The 20,237-nt window shown below is 40.3% G+C and overlaps 1 protein-coding gene across 2 annotated transcripts in view; it reads right to left on the bottom strand.

Moving 5' to 3' along the window:
- Positions 1-10,742, bottom strand: part of LOC136755257 (alpha-2-macroglobulin) — a 52,422-nt gene extending 41,680 nt beyond the window's left edge. For both annotated transcript variants that reach the window (XM_066711731.1, XM_066711736.1), the window contains exons 1-7: positions 10,586-10,742; positions 6,740-6,920; positions 5,736-5,895; positions 5,128-5,180; positions 4,299-4,319; positions 1,397-1,565; positions 753-837 (exon numbers count right to left, since the gene is read on the bottom strand). In XM_066711731.1, the coding sequence (XP_066567828.1) occupies positions 753-837; positions 1,397-1,565; positions 4,299-4,319; positions 5,128-5,180; positions 5,736-5,895; positions 6,740-6,920; positions 10,586-10,641 (725 nt within the window). In that variant the 5' untranslated portion in view covers positions 10,642-10,742. The remainder of the gene's footprint in view (positions 1-752; positions 838-1,396; positions 1,566-4,298; positions 4,320-5,127; positions 5,181-5,735; positions 5,896-6,739; positions 6,921-10,585) is intronic.
- Between the last annotated feature and the right edge of the window lie 9,495 nt (positions 10,743-20,237).

Genomic DNA, 20,237 nt, shown 5'->3' with positions numbered 1-20,237 from the left:
TTTATGATTAGGTTAGTTTGTCTAAATACTTTTGAGCCCCTAAAATTGGGGGGACCACATATAAAAATGGGTGTAATTCATACACCGTTCACCCAATTTGGATGTAACTAACCTCAAATTAAAGATGAAAGTCTACACTTAAAGCACATCTTAATTGTTTCCTTTCAAATCCATTGTGGTGCCATGCAGAGCCAAAAAGAAGACAATTGTGTCACTGTCCAAATATATATGGACCTAACTGTATATGTGTGTGTGTATTATTATTTTCCTAATGGCAAAGTTTGAGAATTGTTATGGCATTATTTGCATTGGAGGTCAACAATACAGCCTTGAAAGTAGTTCCCTCAGTTGAGATGTATGCTAATTGGACCTAAGACCTAAGGTTGTTCACTTGTCCATCCATGTTTTGATGCATTGTGTGTATTATCTCTATGCTCTGCAGTCATGAACAATAAACCAGATTCTATTAACTTCATACTACTATTTTGAGTTACCAATCAGTTTTTAATGACCACCTGGTACTGCAGCAATTTACCACCATCAACATGTGCCAGCATTTGTGCTTCAGCTGACATATTGAAACTACTGCACCCGCTGTGCCTTGGATTGGCTGGCCACTTTGTGATGAGTCCGCACCTGAGACCTGACTTAGAAATGATGTCTTGCGCGTGGGCATGTCTATATATGTATAGAATCTACAATTACATTATTTTATTGTTATTCAGATGAAACAGTCGACGATTTAGACTCACTTGGCACACCCTTGAACTTTTACTTCAGTGTCCAGGACAGTGACCAGTGAGGGTCCTGTTACAGTGACCTCAAATTTGGGCAGGACTGTGGGCAGGAAGCAGAGGGGGAAATGACATTGTTAGAACAGCTGCAGATCAGACCCTCAGCACCCTGGATCATTGAGGGTGATGTTTTTAGTCATCAAACCATTTCACTTTCTCAGTCAGTTCATGCTTTATTTATTTACTAGAAGTATCAGTATACTTGTGAAATATGGTTCTCAAATCAAAATATATTATATACATCCATCTCACTGTGAAATATTGTTTCCAAATTCAATATTGAAATACTGTAGTACAAATGGCAAACCATCTGTGGAGACTGAACACACCTCTTGCTCTGTTGCCTCTTTCAAATCATCAGTTGTGTGTGGATTAGTGATACACTCTTTGTCCTAATATGCACCTAAAGTCTTCTCCTATTTTGGTTTGGAGACTGCAGAGTTCACACAAATATAAGCAACTGAAATGGTTCAAACAAACAAAATCTTCCTGAATTTGATGAACAAATGAATGCTAAAAATATGGTAGATCTTATGAGCACAGATTTAAATGTCAATGGGCTTTGAGGAGAGGAGAGCTGAATCTCCCCCAGAGAGACTCACCATACTCCTTGACAGTGAACTGAATGTTATCTCTCCATCCGTCGCTATTCCAGACAGTCAGAAAGTATTCACCCACTTTGGCTTCTGAATTCAACTGGTGTGACAGTTCCAGAATGCTCCTATTAGATGTCTGGTTTAGCCACTGAGCAATACGATTGCTATCTGGATCCTGGGGAGAGGATTGTAGTCAGAGAGGTATAGACAGAAGATCTAGCTGTTTAACAGTTGGTTAACTATTAAGGAGTATATTGAGAACTGTATCGTTTCATCTCGTGGCACATTAGTCCAACTGTGTATGTAGACCCCACACTCACACAACTCTACACTGCACATAAGGAGAGAGATCTACGGGTGTGTTGTGTTCTGCGCTCTGCAGACGATGTGACAGGAGGAGAGTTCAGTCACTGAGAAAGGCAAGTGTTCAGTCAGGTCTCAGTGCTAATGTTTTTATTTATTATTAGTCAAACTTAAAAGGCGATTTTACACTGATCCCGATCAAATGCATTGGCACATTTGATCAGGATCAGTGAGGTCGCATCTTCACTGCCATTTGATCAGGATCAACTTGTCAGCAGCCCCAGGGGACTTTGCATGCACACTAGTGCAATTCCAAAATGTATTATATGCAGGGTTGGGAGGGTTACTTTTAAAAGTATTCCATTACAGAATACTGATTACCTTGTTTTGAAAATAATCTTTAACCTAATCCAATACATAACTTTAAGTCAGTAACGTAATCAGACTACTTTTAGATTACTTTCGGAATACTTTTTTTCCCTTTATTAAAAAAACAAAAGCAGCTGAATTCAAGAAGTGAAACAAAATGCTACACATTCTAATATGGATGACTATTGAAATTGTTTATTTTTATCCACAGTACAGACAATTAAAATGGTAATTAAGATCTGCATCGGTTTAATTTTCTTGCATATTGTACTTTGCATTTTGTAATGTATGCATTTTTAAACAAGTGAAACTGCATTTTGATACACTTTACATTTTTACAAACCGACATAAATCAGACATATCAAGAATACGTTAATGTCAAAGGTGTATCTCATTCACTGTCATTTTAATGAAGGCACATGATTTGTTTTCTGCTAATCAGTGGTATGTGAAACGCATTTTCTTGAAAACTTAAACAGGTATCTTCTCTAAATTGTAAGTACGTTAAATACTTACAAAGTATACAGTTTATTTTGTTTGTTATAATCCTATTAAGGCTGCACACATTCAAAAAATAAAATCTTACCTCCAGATGTTTATTTTTTTTAGATTTGAAGTGGAGACAGTACATTGTCCCGTAGTGGACACATTTTGCACTTTGTTCCATTTTCTTTCTTTGAAAGTGAACAATTGCCTGTACTTGTTGCCACAACGTTGTAGAAACCTAATTTATGTTGGCACAACGTGGTAGAACTGTGTGTTACTTCCATTCTGCTGCCTGTTGTACAATGGCGCCGAATCAGCCGCTCTTTGGCCGGAGACACGTAAATAAAAATAGTGTTGAAAAAAAAAAAATACACGTGGGTCCCTTCAGATTTGCGCAATTTCCTTACACTTGTATACTTTCATGTAAAAGATCTAGAGGTAATCAGTAAATCTTCTCTTTTTAAAAAGTATCTGTACTGCAATAAGCCATTTACTTTTCGCAACTGGGGCATTTTAAATAAAAATACAATTGTTATAATTTTAACAAAAAATAACAAGCCATCTTCTCACTGATGTGAAGGTTGTTTGTCTGCCACCTGGCTTTAAATCAAACGCTGATCCAGTGCATGCTGGAACTTGAGTCAGGCGAGCGTCCACACTGCCAGGATCAAATGCTACCGATTTGATCCGGATCTCTACCAGTGGGAGACTTGCAGTTTAGACGCGGACACACAGATGGCAAAGCTTGATGAAAGTCTAAGACAAATTATTTATTTATAAGTAATATTGTGGGGAATGGGATAAGGTCGGTTCATCAGAGAGTAGCAGTGAACAGGTTGGCTCATCATCATCAAAGCTAATTAGAATGTAAATGTCACAATCTCAATGTCAGTCTCTCTCTCTATCCAACTTCACTGACTCACTACACTCCTAATACGCATGCACACCTCCTTGTTCAGTCTGGATACTTTGATTTGGTGGAAATATGTCAGTTAATTCTGTAATAGATCTGATTGTTCGAAGCCTCACAGGACATCCTCCGTGAGGCATATGTTTATTGTGTAATTGTATGGAATAGAGGAGTAACCATGAGCTTCCATAGGAAATACAGTATTCTGGAAATACAGTTCAGAGGAGAATGGATATTATCTTCCTCTGGGTCTGTTGTTCTACCCTAGAGGGCGCTGTTGAGAGAACTGTAGACCTTTGTTGCAAAAGATTGGTTGTAATCTGGTATTTTGTGATGTGAATGTATTTTGTAAAATGTTTAATTTTAATTTTTATGAATGTCACTGAAGAATATGGTCCTCCCCTTCCTCCTCTGAGGAGCCTCCCCTGATCTGTACCATCTCCCTGAGAGGTACATTTGATCCGAGCCCTGAGTGCTTACACTGCCATTTCTAAGCAGGATTAAATGGAACTGATGCATTTGATCCGGATCAGAAATGACATTGTAAACGTACCTATAGTTTCACAGTACCATCATCAATCAAGCAACCATAAGAACACAACCTTATCTTATGCAAATATTTTGTTATATATATTTTTTACTAACCAACTGACTTGAGAGATACTGAATGTTTAATCACCCTAGATAAGGGCATCTGCTAATAAATAAATAAATAAATAATAATAATAATAATAATAATAATAATAATAATAATAATAATGCAGATGGCCCCATGTCTCTGATACAACAGTTGCTTGGGGTGATGTAAATCACACATATTGCTTGACAACATGCACTTACCCTGATCTCCACAGTGCTGTACTGTAAAAAGACAAATACAAACACATTAGTGTGTATTTACTTTGGGTAATCAACATACTTCACAAATAGCCAAGTTTATTGTTATCTATCTAGGGTGCCGCCTATCGACAATGTCTGAACCCTACTATGATGAAATGTTCACAGTGGTATTCATATACTGCATACAATATATAGGCTGATTGATTGTCTCTAAAACACAAGGTTTGTGGATCATTTCTCTTTGGGCTTTGGCTGTCTAAATAAATATTATTATTATTATTATTATTATTATTATTATTATTATTATTATTATTATTATTATTATTATTATCCAGAGTTTTTAGTATGTGTTTGTGTATTGTATTTATTTACCATTTATTTGCACTCCTGTGCTCCATGACACAAGCTACAGAAGATAAAGGTCTCCCACCCATGCCTGTCCCTGACCCACACTGAGTTTCATCTAACTGTGCAAATCACTCTTATGTGTTTAGCTGTCCACCCACATCAGCCTCCTTTCCCCTACTTCACATTCCTGGCAGTGCATTGACGCCAACTGGAATGAACCCCTCTGACCGTGGGTTTCCTGTTTACCTAATCTGATGAGGATCAGTTGTTGACTGTTGGACTTTTACAACTCTGATTAGCTTCTAAAAATGCTTACTTAAGTGCAGCTGCTGTTGAGCAATGCATCCTCCTGTCTGTGAAATATGGCTTGTGGTTTCATTGATTGTTTCAGCTGTTCTCAGTAATATCAGTGCACTAGTCCCTTAAACCCTGTGAATGTGAAGCTGTGTGCTAAGAGGCCACTGTGCATCTTTTCCCTTACCAAGGCCTTGATTGGGGCAAAACCTTTGTTGAGGGAAACAATCCGGAAATGGACTGAACAAAAGAAAAGACAGATGATGATAAATTATGTAAGGTTTTGCTTTTTACTGAGATTGCAACTGATGTGATAGATAATAAGGATGTATAAAATACTGAAATAGGGCTTCATTTTGCAGTGAGCTGCTGTTTATAAGTAAAATTAAATCCTGCATGTATTTATAAAAATAATATAATACAGATGTTAATAAGTTAACTATAAATACATATGAATATAAATATAGTGCTATATGTAACATTCATAAGCTGGTTGATGTGGAATTTGCTGTTTCCCCCACTGTGCTGGAGTTTGTCAACCGCTCTGCACCAGCAGCTCACTATGTATGGCAAGTATGAAATAACTTGGTTCGGTATTCAGCCAGTTTACCGAGCTACCCTCTCCTCTTTCAAATAGTTGCTGGCATTTTTAAAGAGCTCAATTCACCCCATCGTTCCCTCTGACTGCAAAATACGCCTTGATATCAAAATAGGTGTATTGATGTCGCTACTGGTACAAAAACAATGCACGTCTTCAGAGAAAGAGGAAGAGGGAGGACAGGACGGAGGGAGAACCTTTCTGTCCCGGTTTGTAGATGGGTTTGTCCGTCTGGATGATTTGCATGAGCCTTTTTGTCTTTTTGAACATGACAAGAGAGCGCTGTTTGTAGAAGAACGTGTCCCCACGGATTTCAACTTCTATATTCTCTGTGGTATCCTCTTCCACCAGAGGTGCCTGTGGGAGAGAAAGGAGCAGATCAGGGCTTGGGAGGACGCTGGCCAATGTTCTCCTCACTACCCTGCAAAGGCACACTTTCACTTCCTACTGTTGCAAGGGAAGAAACAGGAAAAAGGAAACAGGAAAGGGTCTGATTGAGTAGCTCACACAGGGGCCTCTCAGGCAGCTTCAATAGAAACGTGTTTCAATGAGGTTCCTATGGTAATAAAATATTCAAAAAACTGCCCCTTGGACAGTGCTTCCGACTCAAAAGATATCTAGGACTATGACAGATTTGTATAATTTCAATTAACAATAAAACCTATACAGTGGAGTCCATGACTCGACGGGTAAGGGCTGTTTTGGTGGCAAAAGGGGGACCTACACAATATTAGGCAGGTGGTCATAATGTTATTGCTGATAGGTGTATGTACAGTTGAATGTTTGAAGATATTTACTCTGCAACTGGGCTTTCCAAATTAAAACTTCCGCTCACACTGTGGTAGGGAGAGTGGGATTTTCAATAGTCTTATAAACAGAGAAGTTTCCAGTCGACGATCAGTGGTAAAGCTAAAGGGCAGGTTTGTAACCTAATGATCAGGGCTTGGTAACCAGAAGGGTTAACGTCCAGTCAGAGATCAAGATTCTCCCACAGTGGGCTGGTATCAACCCACTGGTATAACTGTACCTGTGTAATTCACTCTGGATAAAAGGTACTCTGTTAATAAGGAATGTTTCTGCAGGGATTTGTTTCCTAGGGAGACAGCTCTAAAGTCCTGCAATCCCCTACCTCCCTCACTGCCTCACTGACAGACCAATGATGGATTATGGGAGCAGTTGCCTGGCCAGTTTCAGTGCCCACCTGAAAATCCACACAGCCTGTGAATGTTCCATCTGTGGTCGTGTCCAGCAGAGTCCTCTTTTCCTGCTCAGAGATCAGAGACACAGACAGGTGCAGGGGTTCGGTGGCATGGAGGAGGCTGCTACAGAGCTTGGCTTGGGAGCCTCCACTGATCACTCCAGGGAAGGTCACTATATAGACCCTAAAGGGAAAAAACACAGCAGACACAGAAGAGATGAGTCACTGCCATGAACTAATAACTCAAACTAACATTGTAATAAACTTGTGGCCAGTAGACAGCAGGTGAAAAGGCTCTTCTGGCCAGCTAGCCTATCTTGCAGGTCTCTGTCAGATGTCCTTCTTTTGAATCAATTACACACACAGAGTTAAGCCCCATGAGTTTCCATACATGCCCATAAATGCAGTGGAAACTTGGCAAAGGAAAATGGTCTGTATGTTTGTTTTTCAATTTTATTTTTTTATTTTTTATTTTTGTACTTTTTCTGACTTTAACTTAGAGGTAGAGACAATTGCTAGAAGGCTTTAAAAGTATAAAACAATCTGCTTATTTTAAGTTATATTTGTCATTTAATTATCTAATTTAATATAATTATTGTCATTGATAATAATAATAATTTTCAAAGTTGATCTCAAATAACCATTACTGTTTTTCACATGACTCTCTCATATTATCAATGAAGACACGTAGAATAGAAATGCACTCCTTGGCAGTAATATGACACCAACTAGGGTTGTGCCGATAGACAATATTATCATATTGATCAGATATTGTGATGACAATATGGTTAGCTTTGAGGCATTCCTTCAACAAACAAGGACCAAGTCTAAAACAATGGTCTACAATTGTAGGAAAGCAAACCTTGAAGGTATGAGGTGGCACTTAGAAGAGGTAGACTGGAGCACATTGGATACAGATTCAGTTGAAAATGGATGGTTATATTTTAAGAATATACTACTTGAGGCTCAGGATAAATTTGTACCTAAACTTAGCAAATTGAGTACCAAAAAACATTGGCCAAAATGGTTTAATAGAAGTAAGCAAAAAAAATCAAGAGAGAAAATGTATAGCGCATACAAAAGGGAAAGTGACAAAACAAAATACATAGAATATGTTGAGCTGCAAAGAGATCTTAAGAAAGGGATCAGGAAAGCAAAGAGGAACATAGAAAGAAACATAGCTCTTGGAGCTAACACTAATGCAAGGAACTATTTTCAATATTACAACAGCAAGAGGTCAATAAAAGTGAAACAGATAAAGGGCAAAAATGGAAGTATCTTGGAAAATGAACAAGATGTGGATAATGTTATAAACGAGTATTTCACAGAGGTTTTTACAAAAGAAAAAACATAACTTGCCACAGGTTAACAACCAGTCCAGTCAAACCCTAAGAGAGATCAGGATAAATGAGGAGGAGGTACTAAAGGGACTAGCAGAATTAAAAATAAACAAATCACCTGGGCCTGATGGTATATTCCAACAGTACTTAAAGAAATTAGGGAAATTATTTATAGGCCGCTAACTCAAATATTCTAAATGACACTTAGAACAGGGGATGTGCCAACTGACTGGAAGACAGCAAATGTCATACCAATCCACAAGAAATGGGACAAAACTGAGCCAAGAAATTACAGACCAATCAGTCTCACCTGCATCACCTGTAAAATGATGGAAAAAATGATTAGACAGAAAATAGAGGAGCATCTTAATGAAAACCATAGTCTTGGAGATAGACGACATGGGTTTAGATGAGGCAGATCATGTCTTACTAATTTATTACAATTTTTTGAACATGCAAATTGTAATAAATTAGTAAAACATGATCTGCCTCGTCTAAACCCATGTCGTCTATCTCCAAGAATATGGTTGATAATGTTGCACACCAAAGACTGATCCTGAGATTGGAAGCTGTAGACATTCAGGGTAATGTATTATGCTTTGAATTGCACTGTATTATGTAAATTGGAATTTGTAATATGTTTTATGCCTTGAACTGCACTCTATATTTTGTAAGTCGCCTTGGATAAGGACGTCTGCTTAGAAATAAATAAATAATGTAAAGTAAATGGATTATGAACAGGTTGATATATAGGAAACAGAGGGTGTTGATTAGAGGAGTCGCTTCTAACTGGAGTGAGGTTAGTGGAGTTCCACAGGGATCAATACTAGGGCCTTTGTTGTTTCTAATCTATATTAATGATCTGGACTCTGGGATAGTTAGCAAACTTGGCAAATTTGCAGATTATACTAAAATAGGTGTCTCAGCAGATACAATCTCGGCAGCACAGGTTATTCAAAGGGACTTAGATAATATTTAGTTGTGGGCCGAGACCTGGCAGATGAAATTCAATGTGGACAAGTGCAAGGTAATACATGCAGGTAACAAAAATGTCCACTATAATTACACTATGGGAGGAACAGAACTAGATGAAGTAACGCATGAGAAAGACCTAGGAGTCTATGTGGACTCCTCACTTTCTCCATTCAAACAATGTGGGGAAGCAATAAAAAAGGCAAACAGAGTGTTAGGGTATATTGTCAAAAGTGTAGAATTGAGAACAAGGGCAGTGATGTGCAGACTGTACAATGCACTAGTTAGAGCTCATCTGGATACTGTGGACAGTTCTGGGCACCACACTTCAAGAAAGATATCGCTGCTCTAAAGGCAGTTCAGAGGAGATCAACCAGACTTATTCCAGGTCTGAAGGGAATGTCCTACTGAGAGACTGAGGAACTGAACCTTTTCACCCTGGAACAGAGGAGACTATGTGGGGATTTGATTCAAGTCTTCAAAATCATGAAAGGCATCGACCACATCAAACCAGAGGAGTTTTTCCAGATCAGCAGGGACACACACACCCGAGTACACAAATGGAAATTGGGCTTCTAGGCATTCAAGACAGAAAACAGGAGACACTTCTTCACACAGAGAGGCGTCACAATCTGGAACAAACTCCCCAGCAATGTGGTTGAAGCTGAAAATTTGGGAACATTTAAAAATAGACTGGATAGGATCCTTGGATCACTTGGACACCAAACGAGCATGATGGGTCGAATTGCCTCCTCTCATTTGTAAACTTTCTTATGTTCTTATTTTCTTATCATCAATGATAATCTGTTTCATTTGCACTATTCGTGTCTCGGGGGGGGGAAGCGTATTGTCAAACTTAGAATGACAATTTATTCTCACAGCACTTGCTGATGGACCAACTGTAATTTCACATCTCAATTAGTGTATTTGACAGAAAAAGCTTTACCCATAAAAACAAGAAGTTGCCCCATGTAGGTTTTTAACTGTCCAAAGGTGATACTCTTGCATTGAGGTTTGTTCAGAGACAATTGCTATGGAAATGTGATGACGCCACAGCTGTGAACAACCTAATGGACACCTTGACCAATGTCTCACTCGACAAATTGTTTTTATTTCTATCACAGCTTCAGGGTAAGAAGCACAGCTTCATATTGGGAAAAAAAACTTCTCTCCACACAAAAATAAATAAATATAAAAAATGTATTGTCATTAAAAAACAATAGTCATATAAAAGATATAGGCTTATACCCAGAAAACCACGGGTGCGCATATGCACAACTCACACACCCCCAAGCCGATGTTTGCACACCTATCTTTCATTTGTAATGTTTAATATCACCCAACTCTAACACCAACCATTATGGGCCATAAATACTGTATACTGTATACTGTTGCTCTTTTTGGCATTTGTTTTCAGTACCACTAGTAAAGGATTGGTTTTCAGTTTATGTAAACATGTGCCAGAAAAAATAATCAGCAAGAAACTGAAAATTTCTGTGCCCTAATGAAGGAGAAGCGAGTCGGCAGGCATACTTACGGTTTCTCATCTGCCTGGCACAGCAGCACACAGCTGAGCAGCAACAACTTCCACATGGTACGATCCAGGGAAGCCCAAAGCGAGAGGAGAGAAGCAGAAAGAGAGAGATAGGAGTCACAAATGTTGCTCTCCCTACAGGACTGACACAGAGTGGACTAGGACACAACCTGTTTGTACCATATGTGTCCCTCCCATCTCCCAACCCCCACTTCCTCATATCCAACCAATCCTCCCCTTTGCTGATAGACAAGTAAGCTGCAACATTGAGGCTATTGACCTGCAGTTTCACCATGTCCCTTCTGTGTATTTTTTCAGTGCAGGAGAGTGCAGTGCAAGGAAGAAAAGAGAGACCTAGGGATCACATCCTGGCATGAGACCAGTTGATTAAAGAGTATGCTTCTGTATCTTTAAACTATAGGGATGTACATGCATGGCAAATATTTTAACTATCGATAATTCCACAGCTGTTGTCAAATAGACCCCATTCTGTCCCCATTCACCACCCTTTCAAAATGAGACGTACATTAAATGTGAAATAATACAATGTGACAGTTATTATTATTATTATTATTGCAATAAGTCTGAACTTTTTCCCCATATTGTGACAATTAAACAAAAAAGTAACAATTGCTTATACACACAGGGCATCTCCCGAAAATTACGGCATAAGAATTGAATATGTGCATAAGAATTGAATATTTTGCAATTACAGCTGTACCTGATCGACCAAAGTGCTTTTCTTTTTCAAATTTTACTAAATTATTTTATTTTCATTCAATAATATTTTAGCAATGTGAGCTGTGATGCAAATGCCTATATATTAGGGTCCTTGTGGCAATGTTTTCCAGTCATAACAGTGAAATACAAAATGTATTAAACTATCTAGATATTTTTTACGATCCACTTAACTAACGGATCTACTTTCCCCACATTATTCAACCACACAACATATAGTATATTATATATATTATGCCGTTAAATCAAATCAAAATATACCCGTGAGTTTGAGTTCCAGTGTTTGGTTTTAGGTGGGTTAACATAACAGATTTGAGGTAGTTTAATTGCACTGCACATGTTTTCATTTACTTTGTCTTGCCACAGACAAGAAATAACAAACCCCATCCTCCCGTCAATCAACATAGAGAGCCAATCAACAGTACAGGCTTTAATATAAATTCAATATATACATTAATTTATTTTTAATTTTAAAATGTTGGATTCACTTGTTGATAGTTGCCATCATTAATGTATAGTCGAATGTTCAACTATTCAGTCTCATCCCACTCTAATGCATCATGGCCTTCACCACACAGTTCCTTCAGTGAGGAGCGAGCACTGTTTTCCAAAATATCATGTGGGTGGAGGTTGCCTCCATCTTTCTACTTCAAAAACACCTGTGGCCTGTGCGACAACTACAATAATGACTCTTTGCTGCCCGATGGTTCCCTGACAGCATAGTGTGGAACCGGGTGGCGGATGGTGGATGGTGCTGCCTGTATGGCTCTGCCAAGAAATGTACCCTCTGCGGCATCGCCATTAGGTCATTATACTCTGGTATCATCAACAAGATGGACAAGCCCTTCTGGACACCACTGCTTTCATGTAGAGCTGCATCTATAGTGGCTCTCAAAAGTATTCACCTCCCTTGGACGTTTCCGCATTTCATTGTGTTACAACATGAAATCAGAATGGATTTAAACAGGAGATTTTGTCACTGATCAACACAGAAAATGTCCATAATGTCAAAGAGAAAAATATAATCTGCAAATTGTTCAAAATTAATTATAAATACAAAACAGAAAACAATTTGAATGCATAAGTAATCACCCGCCTCAATCAATATTCCAACAGGAATTTACAAGGATATAAGTTTATAAACAAGAAACAGATTGATAAAAGACAAAGACCAATCATCACAACAATACATTACATAGAGGGACATAATAACTAAAACCGGTTTAAAATGCCTTTCATAGCCTGGGCCATATACTATAAAATCCCTACGCTAAACTATAAAGAAAATACGAATACATGCCCTACAACACTATACTAAAATAATCTCTTCTCTAGATATTAAAGTGCACGTGCAACACAGACTCTTAGGCTTGTCCCCACAGACACACCACACACCGCCACCACCAGGCAAGTATGGTTTAGGGTCCCTGTGGGCTTTGTACTCCGCAAGTCAATTACCTTTAAACTCAATGCTTCATTCAAGTGTCTCCAACCAGATGGTGCTTTTACTACCACAGGTAAGGCCTCTGCCTGATGCCTTTTCTGCCTGATGGGTGTAAAGTAACGAAGTACAAATACTTCATTCCTGTACTTTTTTTTCCAAGTATCTGTACTTGACTTATTTGTACTTTACATGTTTTATGTGTGACTACTTTGACTTTTCCTCCACTACATTTATGATAGACAACTCTCTTACTGTCATTTTAATTGGAGAGAGGAATTACATACATATATGTAGAATTAACATGTTTCAGGTTGGCTGGATACTTTTGACCAATCACTCTGTAGCATAATAAGCAGCGCTGTAGTGAGTCAATCAGTACGGTGGCCCTGAAGTGCAACTGCTGAAAAAATAAACGAGCGTGTGAAACATTTACAGTACTGCTGAAAAAATAAAGCAGTGGCTGCTACATTTGAAAGTCCTGAAAAAATAAAAGCACTTGCAACATTTTCAGAAGCAATTATGGAAAGGGAGGGTACATTGTAAAATATATTTGACTTTTGCCATTGGACTGCAAGCAAGTCATGTCGCACAAGCCTGTTTCTCCAGAAGAGTCAACAGAATTTTAGAAAGGGTCACCAACTGCGGAGTGCACGAAGGCTAAACAAGAAGTGGTAAAGTATTCATATTAACATTTTTGTGATGTTCTTCTCTCTAGCATATCCACTTTGTGGAGTCCTAAAAAAAAAAAAAATTCTTCTAAAGCACTCCCAGCAGGCTAAATTCATTAGAAACAATGTTGTTTCAACGTCTTTTTTCCATGTTGAATTAACATTGAAAATTGGTTGGATTTGAAAATGGAATCGACGTCGAATTGTCAATGTTGATTCAATGTAGACTAATAAACATTGATTCAATGTTGAATAATAAATGTTAATTCAATGTTGAATTATACATGTTGATTCAATGTTAAATAACCAATGTTGAAATCTTGTTGAAAATGTGTTGGATTTGCAAATGGAATCAATCTTGAATTGTGAACTTTGGTTCAACATCAATTTAATAAGCAAAATGCAACCAATATCTGTTGGATGAACCTAGAATGAAAACCCCAAACAAATAGATTGTTGGTTGAAATTACTTTATTTAATGGTACCATGTGCTATTAATAAGCTGTAACAACATGTTTATGTCATATTGTATTTTGTTATTTAAATTAACACGTTTTTCAAACTCCTATAGAGGAATGTACTTAAATAGTTTGTAAATGTTTACTGTATAGCAGTTAAACTATTTAAATACCAACATTTTCAAGAACCTATATGAAAATAAATAAAGTCTTAATTGAGAAATATTTTGTCCACACAGTGTAAAACGCAGGTTCTTGTCTGATTGTCTACAAGGTGAACAGGTTCTTTCTCACATCTAATTAGCGGATTACCTGATAACCCTCCTGATACACCTCTGATTCATCAACTCAGCTGTGTTAAAAAGCTGTTGTGCTACATAATAAATCTACTGCTCCCTTCTAGTTGTTTTGGTTGGCGAATACACACACATACAAACACACTAATAAACTGCTTAAATTAACTTATTTTTCTCTTTATTTAAGGGTACATTTTTGCATTTTCTGTACATGTCACTGAAAATACACAAATGACTAAAGTTTGGGGATTGGGGAAAAATGACATTGTTTGAAGGGGTATTGCCTTTGTTATCTATACTTTTCACGACGTCTATTCAACCTAAAAAGCAACGTACATTTCAATGTGGATAAATCGTTGCCAAAACCAGGTTGAATAGTAGTTGTATAGATTCTGGTTTGCAGACCTGATCGCCCTCCTCAACGGAGAGCCTTGGCAACTCCCAGTGAAAGCAGGTGCAGGGCACATTTTTACACCGCAATCTGGGCCTCCTCCAGCTCTGGGCCTGGCACCTGAGTGGGAACATTTGATTGCCTGGGGTCGGTCAGATGCAGTAGTAGCCACTATTCAGTCGGCGAGAGCTCCCTCTACGAGGTCGCAGTATTCCTACCACTAGCAGACACTTAGCACCTGGTGCCAAGATGGCAGTCAAGACCCTGTAAATTGCCACATTGGGGTCATATTACAATTTCTACAGGAGCTGTTGGACCAAGGTAAGTCCCCGTCCACACTCAAAGTGTATCTGGAGGCCATCTCTGCATGTCATGTCTGGATTGATGGCGAGCCCCCTGTGTCTCATTTCCTGGCTGCGCAGTAGCTCCTCGGACTCCTTCACTGCCCACATGGAGCCTTGATGTAGTGCTGGACGAACTTTTCCAAGCCCCATTTGAGCCACTGAACTCAGCTGAGCTGAAGCTAGTGTCACTTAAGACTGCTGGCAATCACCTCTGCAAAACACATGAGCGAGTTACACGCCCTGTCCATACACCCATCGTGTGTCTGTTTTGCGGGAGATGGTTCCTGGGTCACGCTACGGCCTAACCCTGTGTTCCTCCTTGACACTTCTATGTCAACCGGCCTATAGCATTGATGGCTTTTCATCCTCCTCCCTTCTCTTTGGAGCAGGAGACTCGGCTTCACCTGCTCTGCCCTGTGAAGGCCAGGCGCTTTCGAAACAGCGCCTCTTGCATTGGATTGTGGACACTATTACCATGACCTATGAGTCCACCGGGACCCTGGTGCCTGGACACCTGGTGGTCTATTCAACTCGAGGCGTTGCCACATCGTGGGCCCTTTTTCAAGGTGCCCCCTTGGCAGACACTTCTGCGGCTGCAGCTTGGACTTTGCTGCTTTTATTTGTCCGGTTCTACAGGTTGGTGAGCCCCAGTAGCCCACGGTCTCTGGCTCCTGATTTCCCTTCCCAGTCTGCCCCTGTTAGCGCATCCTAGATGCAGCTATTTGAACCATGTTTTTCCCTTCCACCAGACTATGCCTTCCAGTCGAGCACCCTTGCGAGCTGCATGGACTTGCTGACTGCCCTGTCGATGTGTTTCCAGGATCTGTCATGCAGCCTCCAGGTACGTTGCCTTACGAGGCCACCCTGTATATAGTTAGTCCATTATTGCATTATGTTGCAGTGGTACATGCGTCTGGCCTGTACCCAGCTATGTATACACTCACCTAAAGGATTATTAGGAACACCTGTTCAATTTCTCATTAATGCAATTATCTAACCAACCAATCACATGGCAGTTGCTTCAATGCATTTAGGGGTGTGGTCCTGGTCAAGACAATCTCCTGAACTCCAAACAGAATGTCTGAATGGGAAAGAAAGGTGATTTAAGCAATTTTGAGCGTGGCATGGTTGTTGGTGCCAGACGGGCCGGTCTGAGTATTTCACAATCTGCACAGTTACTGGGATTTTCACGTACAACCATTTCTAGGGTTTACAAAGAATGGTGTGAAAAGGGAAAAACATCCAGTATGCGGCAGTCCTGTGGGCGAAAATGCCTTGTTGATGCTAGAGGTCAGAGGAGAATGGGCCGACTGATTCAAGCTGATAGAAGAGCAACTTTGACTGAAATAACCACTCATTACAACCGAGGTATGCAGCAAAGCATTTGTGAAGCCACAACACGTACAACCATGGGCTACAACAGCAGAAGACCCCACCGGGTACCACTCATCTCCACTACAAATAGGAAAAAGAGGCTACAATTTGCACAAGCTCACCAAAATTGGACAGTTGAAGACTGGAAAAATGTTGCCTGGTCTGATGAGTCTCGATTTCTGTTGAGACATTCAGATGGTAGAGTCAGAATTTGGCATAAACAGAATGAGAACATGGATCCATCATGCCTTGTTACCACTGTGCAGGCTGGTGGTGGTGGTGTAATGGTGTGGGGGATGTTTTCTTGGCACACTTTAGGCCCCTTAGTGCCAATTGGGCATCGTTTAAATGCCACGGCCTACCTGAGCATTGTTTCTGACCATGTCCATCCCTTTATGACCACCATGTACCCATCCTCTGATGGCTACTTCCAACAGGATAATGCACCATGTCACAAAGGTCAAATCATTTCAAATTGGTTTCTTGAACATGACAATGAGTTCACTGTACTAAACTGGCCCCCACAGTCACCAGATCTCAACCCAATAGAGCATCTTTGGGATGTGGTGGAACGGGAGCTTCATGCCCTGGATGTGCATCCCACAAATCTCCATCAACTGCAAGATGCTATCCTATCAATATGGGCCAACATTTCTAAAGAATGCTTTCAGCACCTTGTTGAATCAATGCCACGTAGAATTAAGGCAGTTCTGAAGGCGAAAGGGGGTCAAACACAGTATTAGTATGGTGTTCCTAATAATCCTTTAGGTGAGTGTATATCATATATGTATACAGCAGGACTGTGGCTCCGTTCTAGCTTGTTAGTAGACTGGAGCTCACTGCCACTGTTCCCAGCTGATGGCATTCGATCTGTTCTCGCTGCCTCACTGTGTACATAGTTCCTTGGTCAGCAGGTCTGTGGCCCACTCTAGCTGTTTGCCATAGAGCAAAGAGACCGCTGCTGCTGTCCTCAGCAGTAAGCACATGAGCTGGCTATCGTGCACTGCTGTGTACATAGTTCATTCATTAACACAGTAGAGCTAACATTGCCCTACTGAAGAACCCAGTGTTGATGCACAGAGGATAAATGTATTTATTTTACATGTCAGGCCTGAGAGGCCCCTGACATGGAAGCTCTCCACCTGAGCGGAGTCTCTCTCTGAACAGCAGAAGTTAACAGCTTTTATGCAATCCATGACATGTGGTTCTGTAGGCAGGGTCCAGTCACAGGTTTCCCAAAGTGTTGTCTTGAGGTCAGGTCCCTGACCCTTTTAATGTTCATGGTTGTCTTCCTGAGGAGGGGGGTCATCATGGAAGCAGGTATTTTACTCACAGTTTTCTTTAACGATGGACAATGAGGTAATCAATCAATATAATGTAACATCTTCAGCATTGAGAGAAGAACTGGAAACCACAAACAAACACTAAGCAAACTGGTATCTGTGGGCTATTTATCTGTTTGGATGTTCCTCTTATCATAATAAACAGAAGTCAAACTGGAGAGAAGAATGTCTCGAAGTTATGCCCTGAACAACTGCCTGTCGCTAGCGAGATACATCTACTTTGCTCGGTCTACATACTATTATTAATATAAAACATTATGCAGTTTATATAAAACATGAATACCGGCTCTTCATCTACGTTAGCTGGACTAACCAGCAGGCGTCAACTTCTCCTGTGTTCCACGTGTGACGCATGAGTTGGTTCCTATATATCAGCCATTTTAATAGCAATCGGCCAATGGCCAATGTAAATTGCCAACATCATACCAATAGCGATCGGTGCATCCCTAATAATTATGGAAGTGATTTGTGTGAATTACAGGTTTAATTAGATTCCTAGGATACTGAGTATCTCTGGACTGTGTGTGTGTGTGTGTGTGTGTGTGTATGTATAGTGGATGTAATCTTCCCACTTCTGTCCAAGTTTACAGCACCATTAATCAGCACAAGAACCATGTGGAAAGAAACAGACTCACGTTACTTTGGTAGAGAGTCTGAGGTCTGTGGTCTGGCTGCTCTTGTTGCATTCCTGATTAGTTTTCAATGTTAGGTGGAAGTGGACGAAGTCAGCTGGAGGGGGGCTGTTGTAGTGGAGAGAGATCTGGAACAAAGATTGGGAGAAGGGTGTGGGGGATAGAGATGACCAGGAAACAAAATATATTTGATTATTAAGTGAAGAGAGAAAGTGAGACAGAGAGGGAGTACGTTGGCATTTTTTAAATGTATATTAGCGACATTCACAATACATTTAATCTTTTCAGGGATGGAGGTTGTACACAATGGAGATGGGGTGAATTAGTTGTTTTGTGTAGAGGAGTCTTAGCGAATGGAAAGGTCTACAGATGGCGTTGCGTTGTGTCATGTGGACCGGGCTTTTATCTCACACTCCAGTGCAGTAGCCAGTGTTTCTAACTGAAGGAGTGCTGGGTCTGCAGCCCTGGTTCTGGAGCTCTGGATCTACAGAGTCCTGCTGGTTTCTATTGTAACCATGGAAATAATCACATCACATCACTGCCCTGTCGATGTGTTTCCAGGATCTGTCATGCAGCCTCCAGGTACGTTGCCTTACGAGGCCACCCTGTATATAGTTAGTCCATTATTGCATTATGTTGCAGTGGTACATGCGTCTGGCCTGTACCCAGCTATGTATACACTCACCTAAAGGATTATTAGGAACACCTGTTCAATTTCTCATTAATGCAATTATCTAACCAACCAATCACATGGCAGTTGCTTCAATGCATTTAGGGGTGTGGTCCTGGTCAAGACAATCTCCTGAACTCCAAACTGAATGTCTGAATGGGAAAGAAAGGTGATTTAAGCAATTTTGAGCGTGGCATGGTTGTTGGTGCCAGACGGGCCGGTCTGAGTATTTCACAATCTGCACAGTTACTGGGATTTTCACATACAACCATTTCTAGGGTTTACAAAGAATGGTGTGAAAAGGGAAAAACATCCAGTATGCGGCAGTCCTGTGGGCGAAAATGCCTTTTTGATGCTAGAGGTCAGAGGAGAATGGGCCGACTGATTCAAGCTGATAGAAGAGCAACTTTGACTGAAATAACCACTCATTACAACCGAGGTATGCAGCAAAGCATTTGTGAAGCCACAACACGTACAACCATGGGCTACAACAGCAGAAGACCCCACCGGGTACCACTCATCTCCACTACAAATAGGAAAAAGAGGCTACAATTTGCACAAGCTCACCAAAATTGGACAGTTGAAGACTGGAAAAATGTTGCCTGGTCTGATGAGTCTCGATTTCTGTTGAGACATTCAGATGGTAGAGTCAGAATTTGGCGTAAACAGAATGAGAACATGGATCCATCATGCCTTGTTACCACTGTGCAGGCTGGTGGTGGTGGTGTAATGGTGTGGGGGATGTTTTCTTGGCACACTTTAGGCCCCTTAGTGCCAATTGGGCATCGTTTAAATGCCACGGCCTACCTGAGCATTGTTTCTGACCATGTCCATCCCTTTATGACCACCATGTACCCATCCTCTGATGGCTACTTCCAACAGGATAATGCACCATGTCACAAAGGTCGAATCATTTCAAATTGGTTTCTTGAACATGACAATGAGTTCACTGTACTAAACTGGCCCCCACAGTCACCAGATCTCAACCCAATAGAGCATCTTTGGGATGTGGTGGAACGGGAGCTTCATGCCCTGGATGTGCATCCCACAAATCTCCATCAACTGCAAGATGCTATCCTATCAATATGGGCCAACATTTCTAAAGAATGCTTTCAGCACCTTGTTGAATCAATGCCACGTAGAATTAAGGCAGTTCTGAAGGCGAAAGGGGGTCAAACACAGTATTAGTATGGTGTTCCTAATAATCCTTTAGATGAGTGTATATCATATATGTATACAGCAGGACTGTGGCTCCGTTCTAGCTTGTTAGTAGACTGGAGCTCACTGCCACTGTTCC

This window comes from Amia ocellicauda, chromosome 1 (genome assembly GCF_036373705.1).
Source record: "Amia ocellicauda isolate fAmiCal2 chromosome 1, fAmiCal2.hap1, whole genome shotgun sequence".
Taxonomy (NCBI): Eukaryota; Metazoa; Chordata; class Actinopteri; order Amiiformes; family Amiidae; genus Amia; species Amia ocellicauda.
This window is presented reverse-complemented; position numbering and strand designations above follow the sequence as displayed.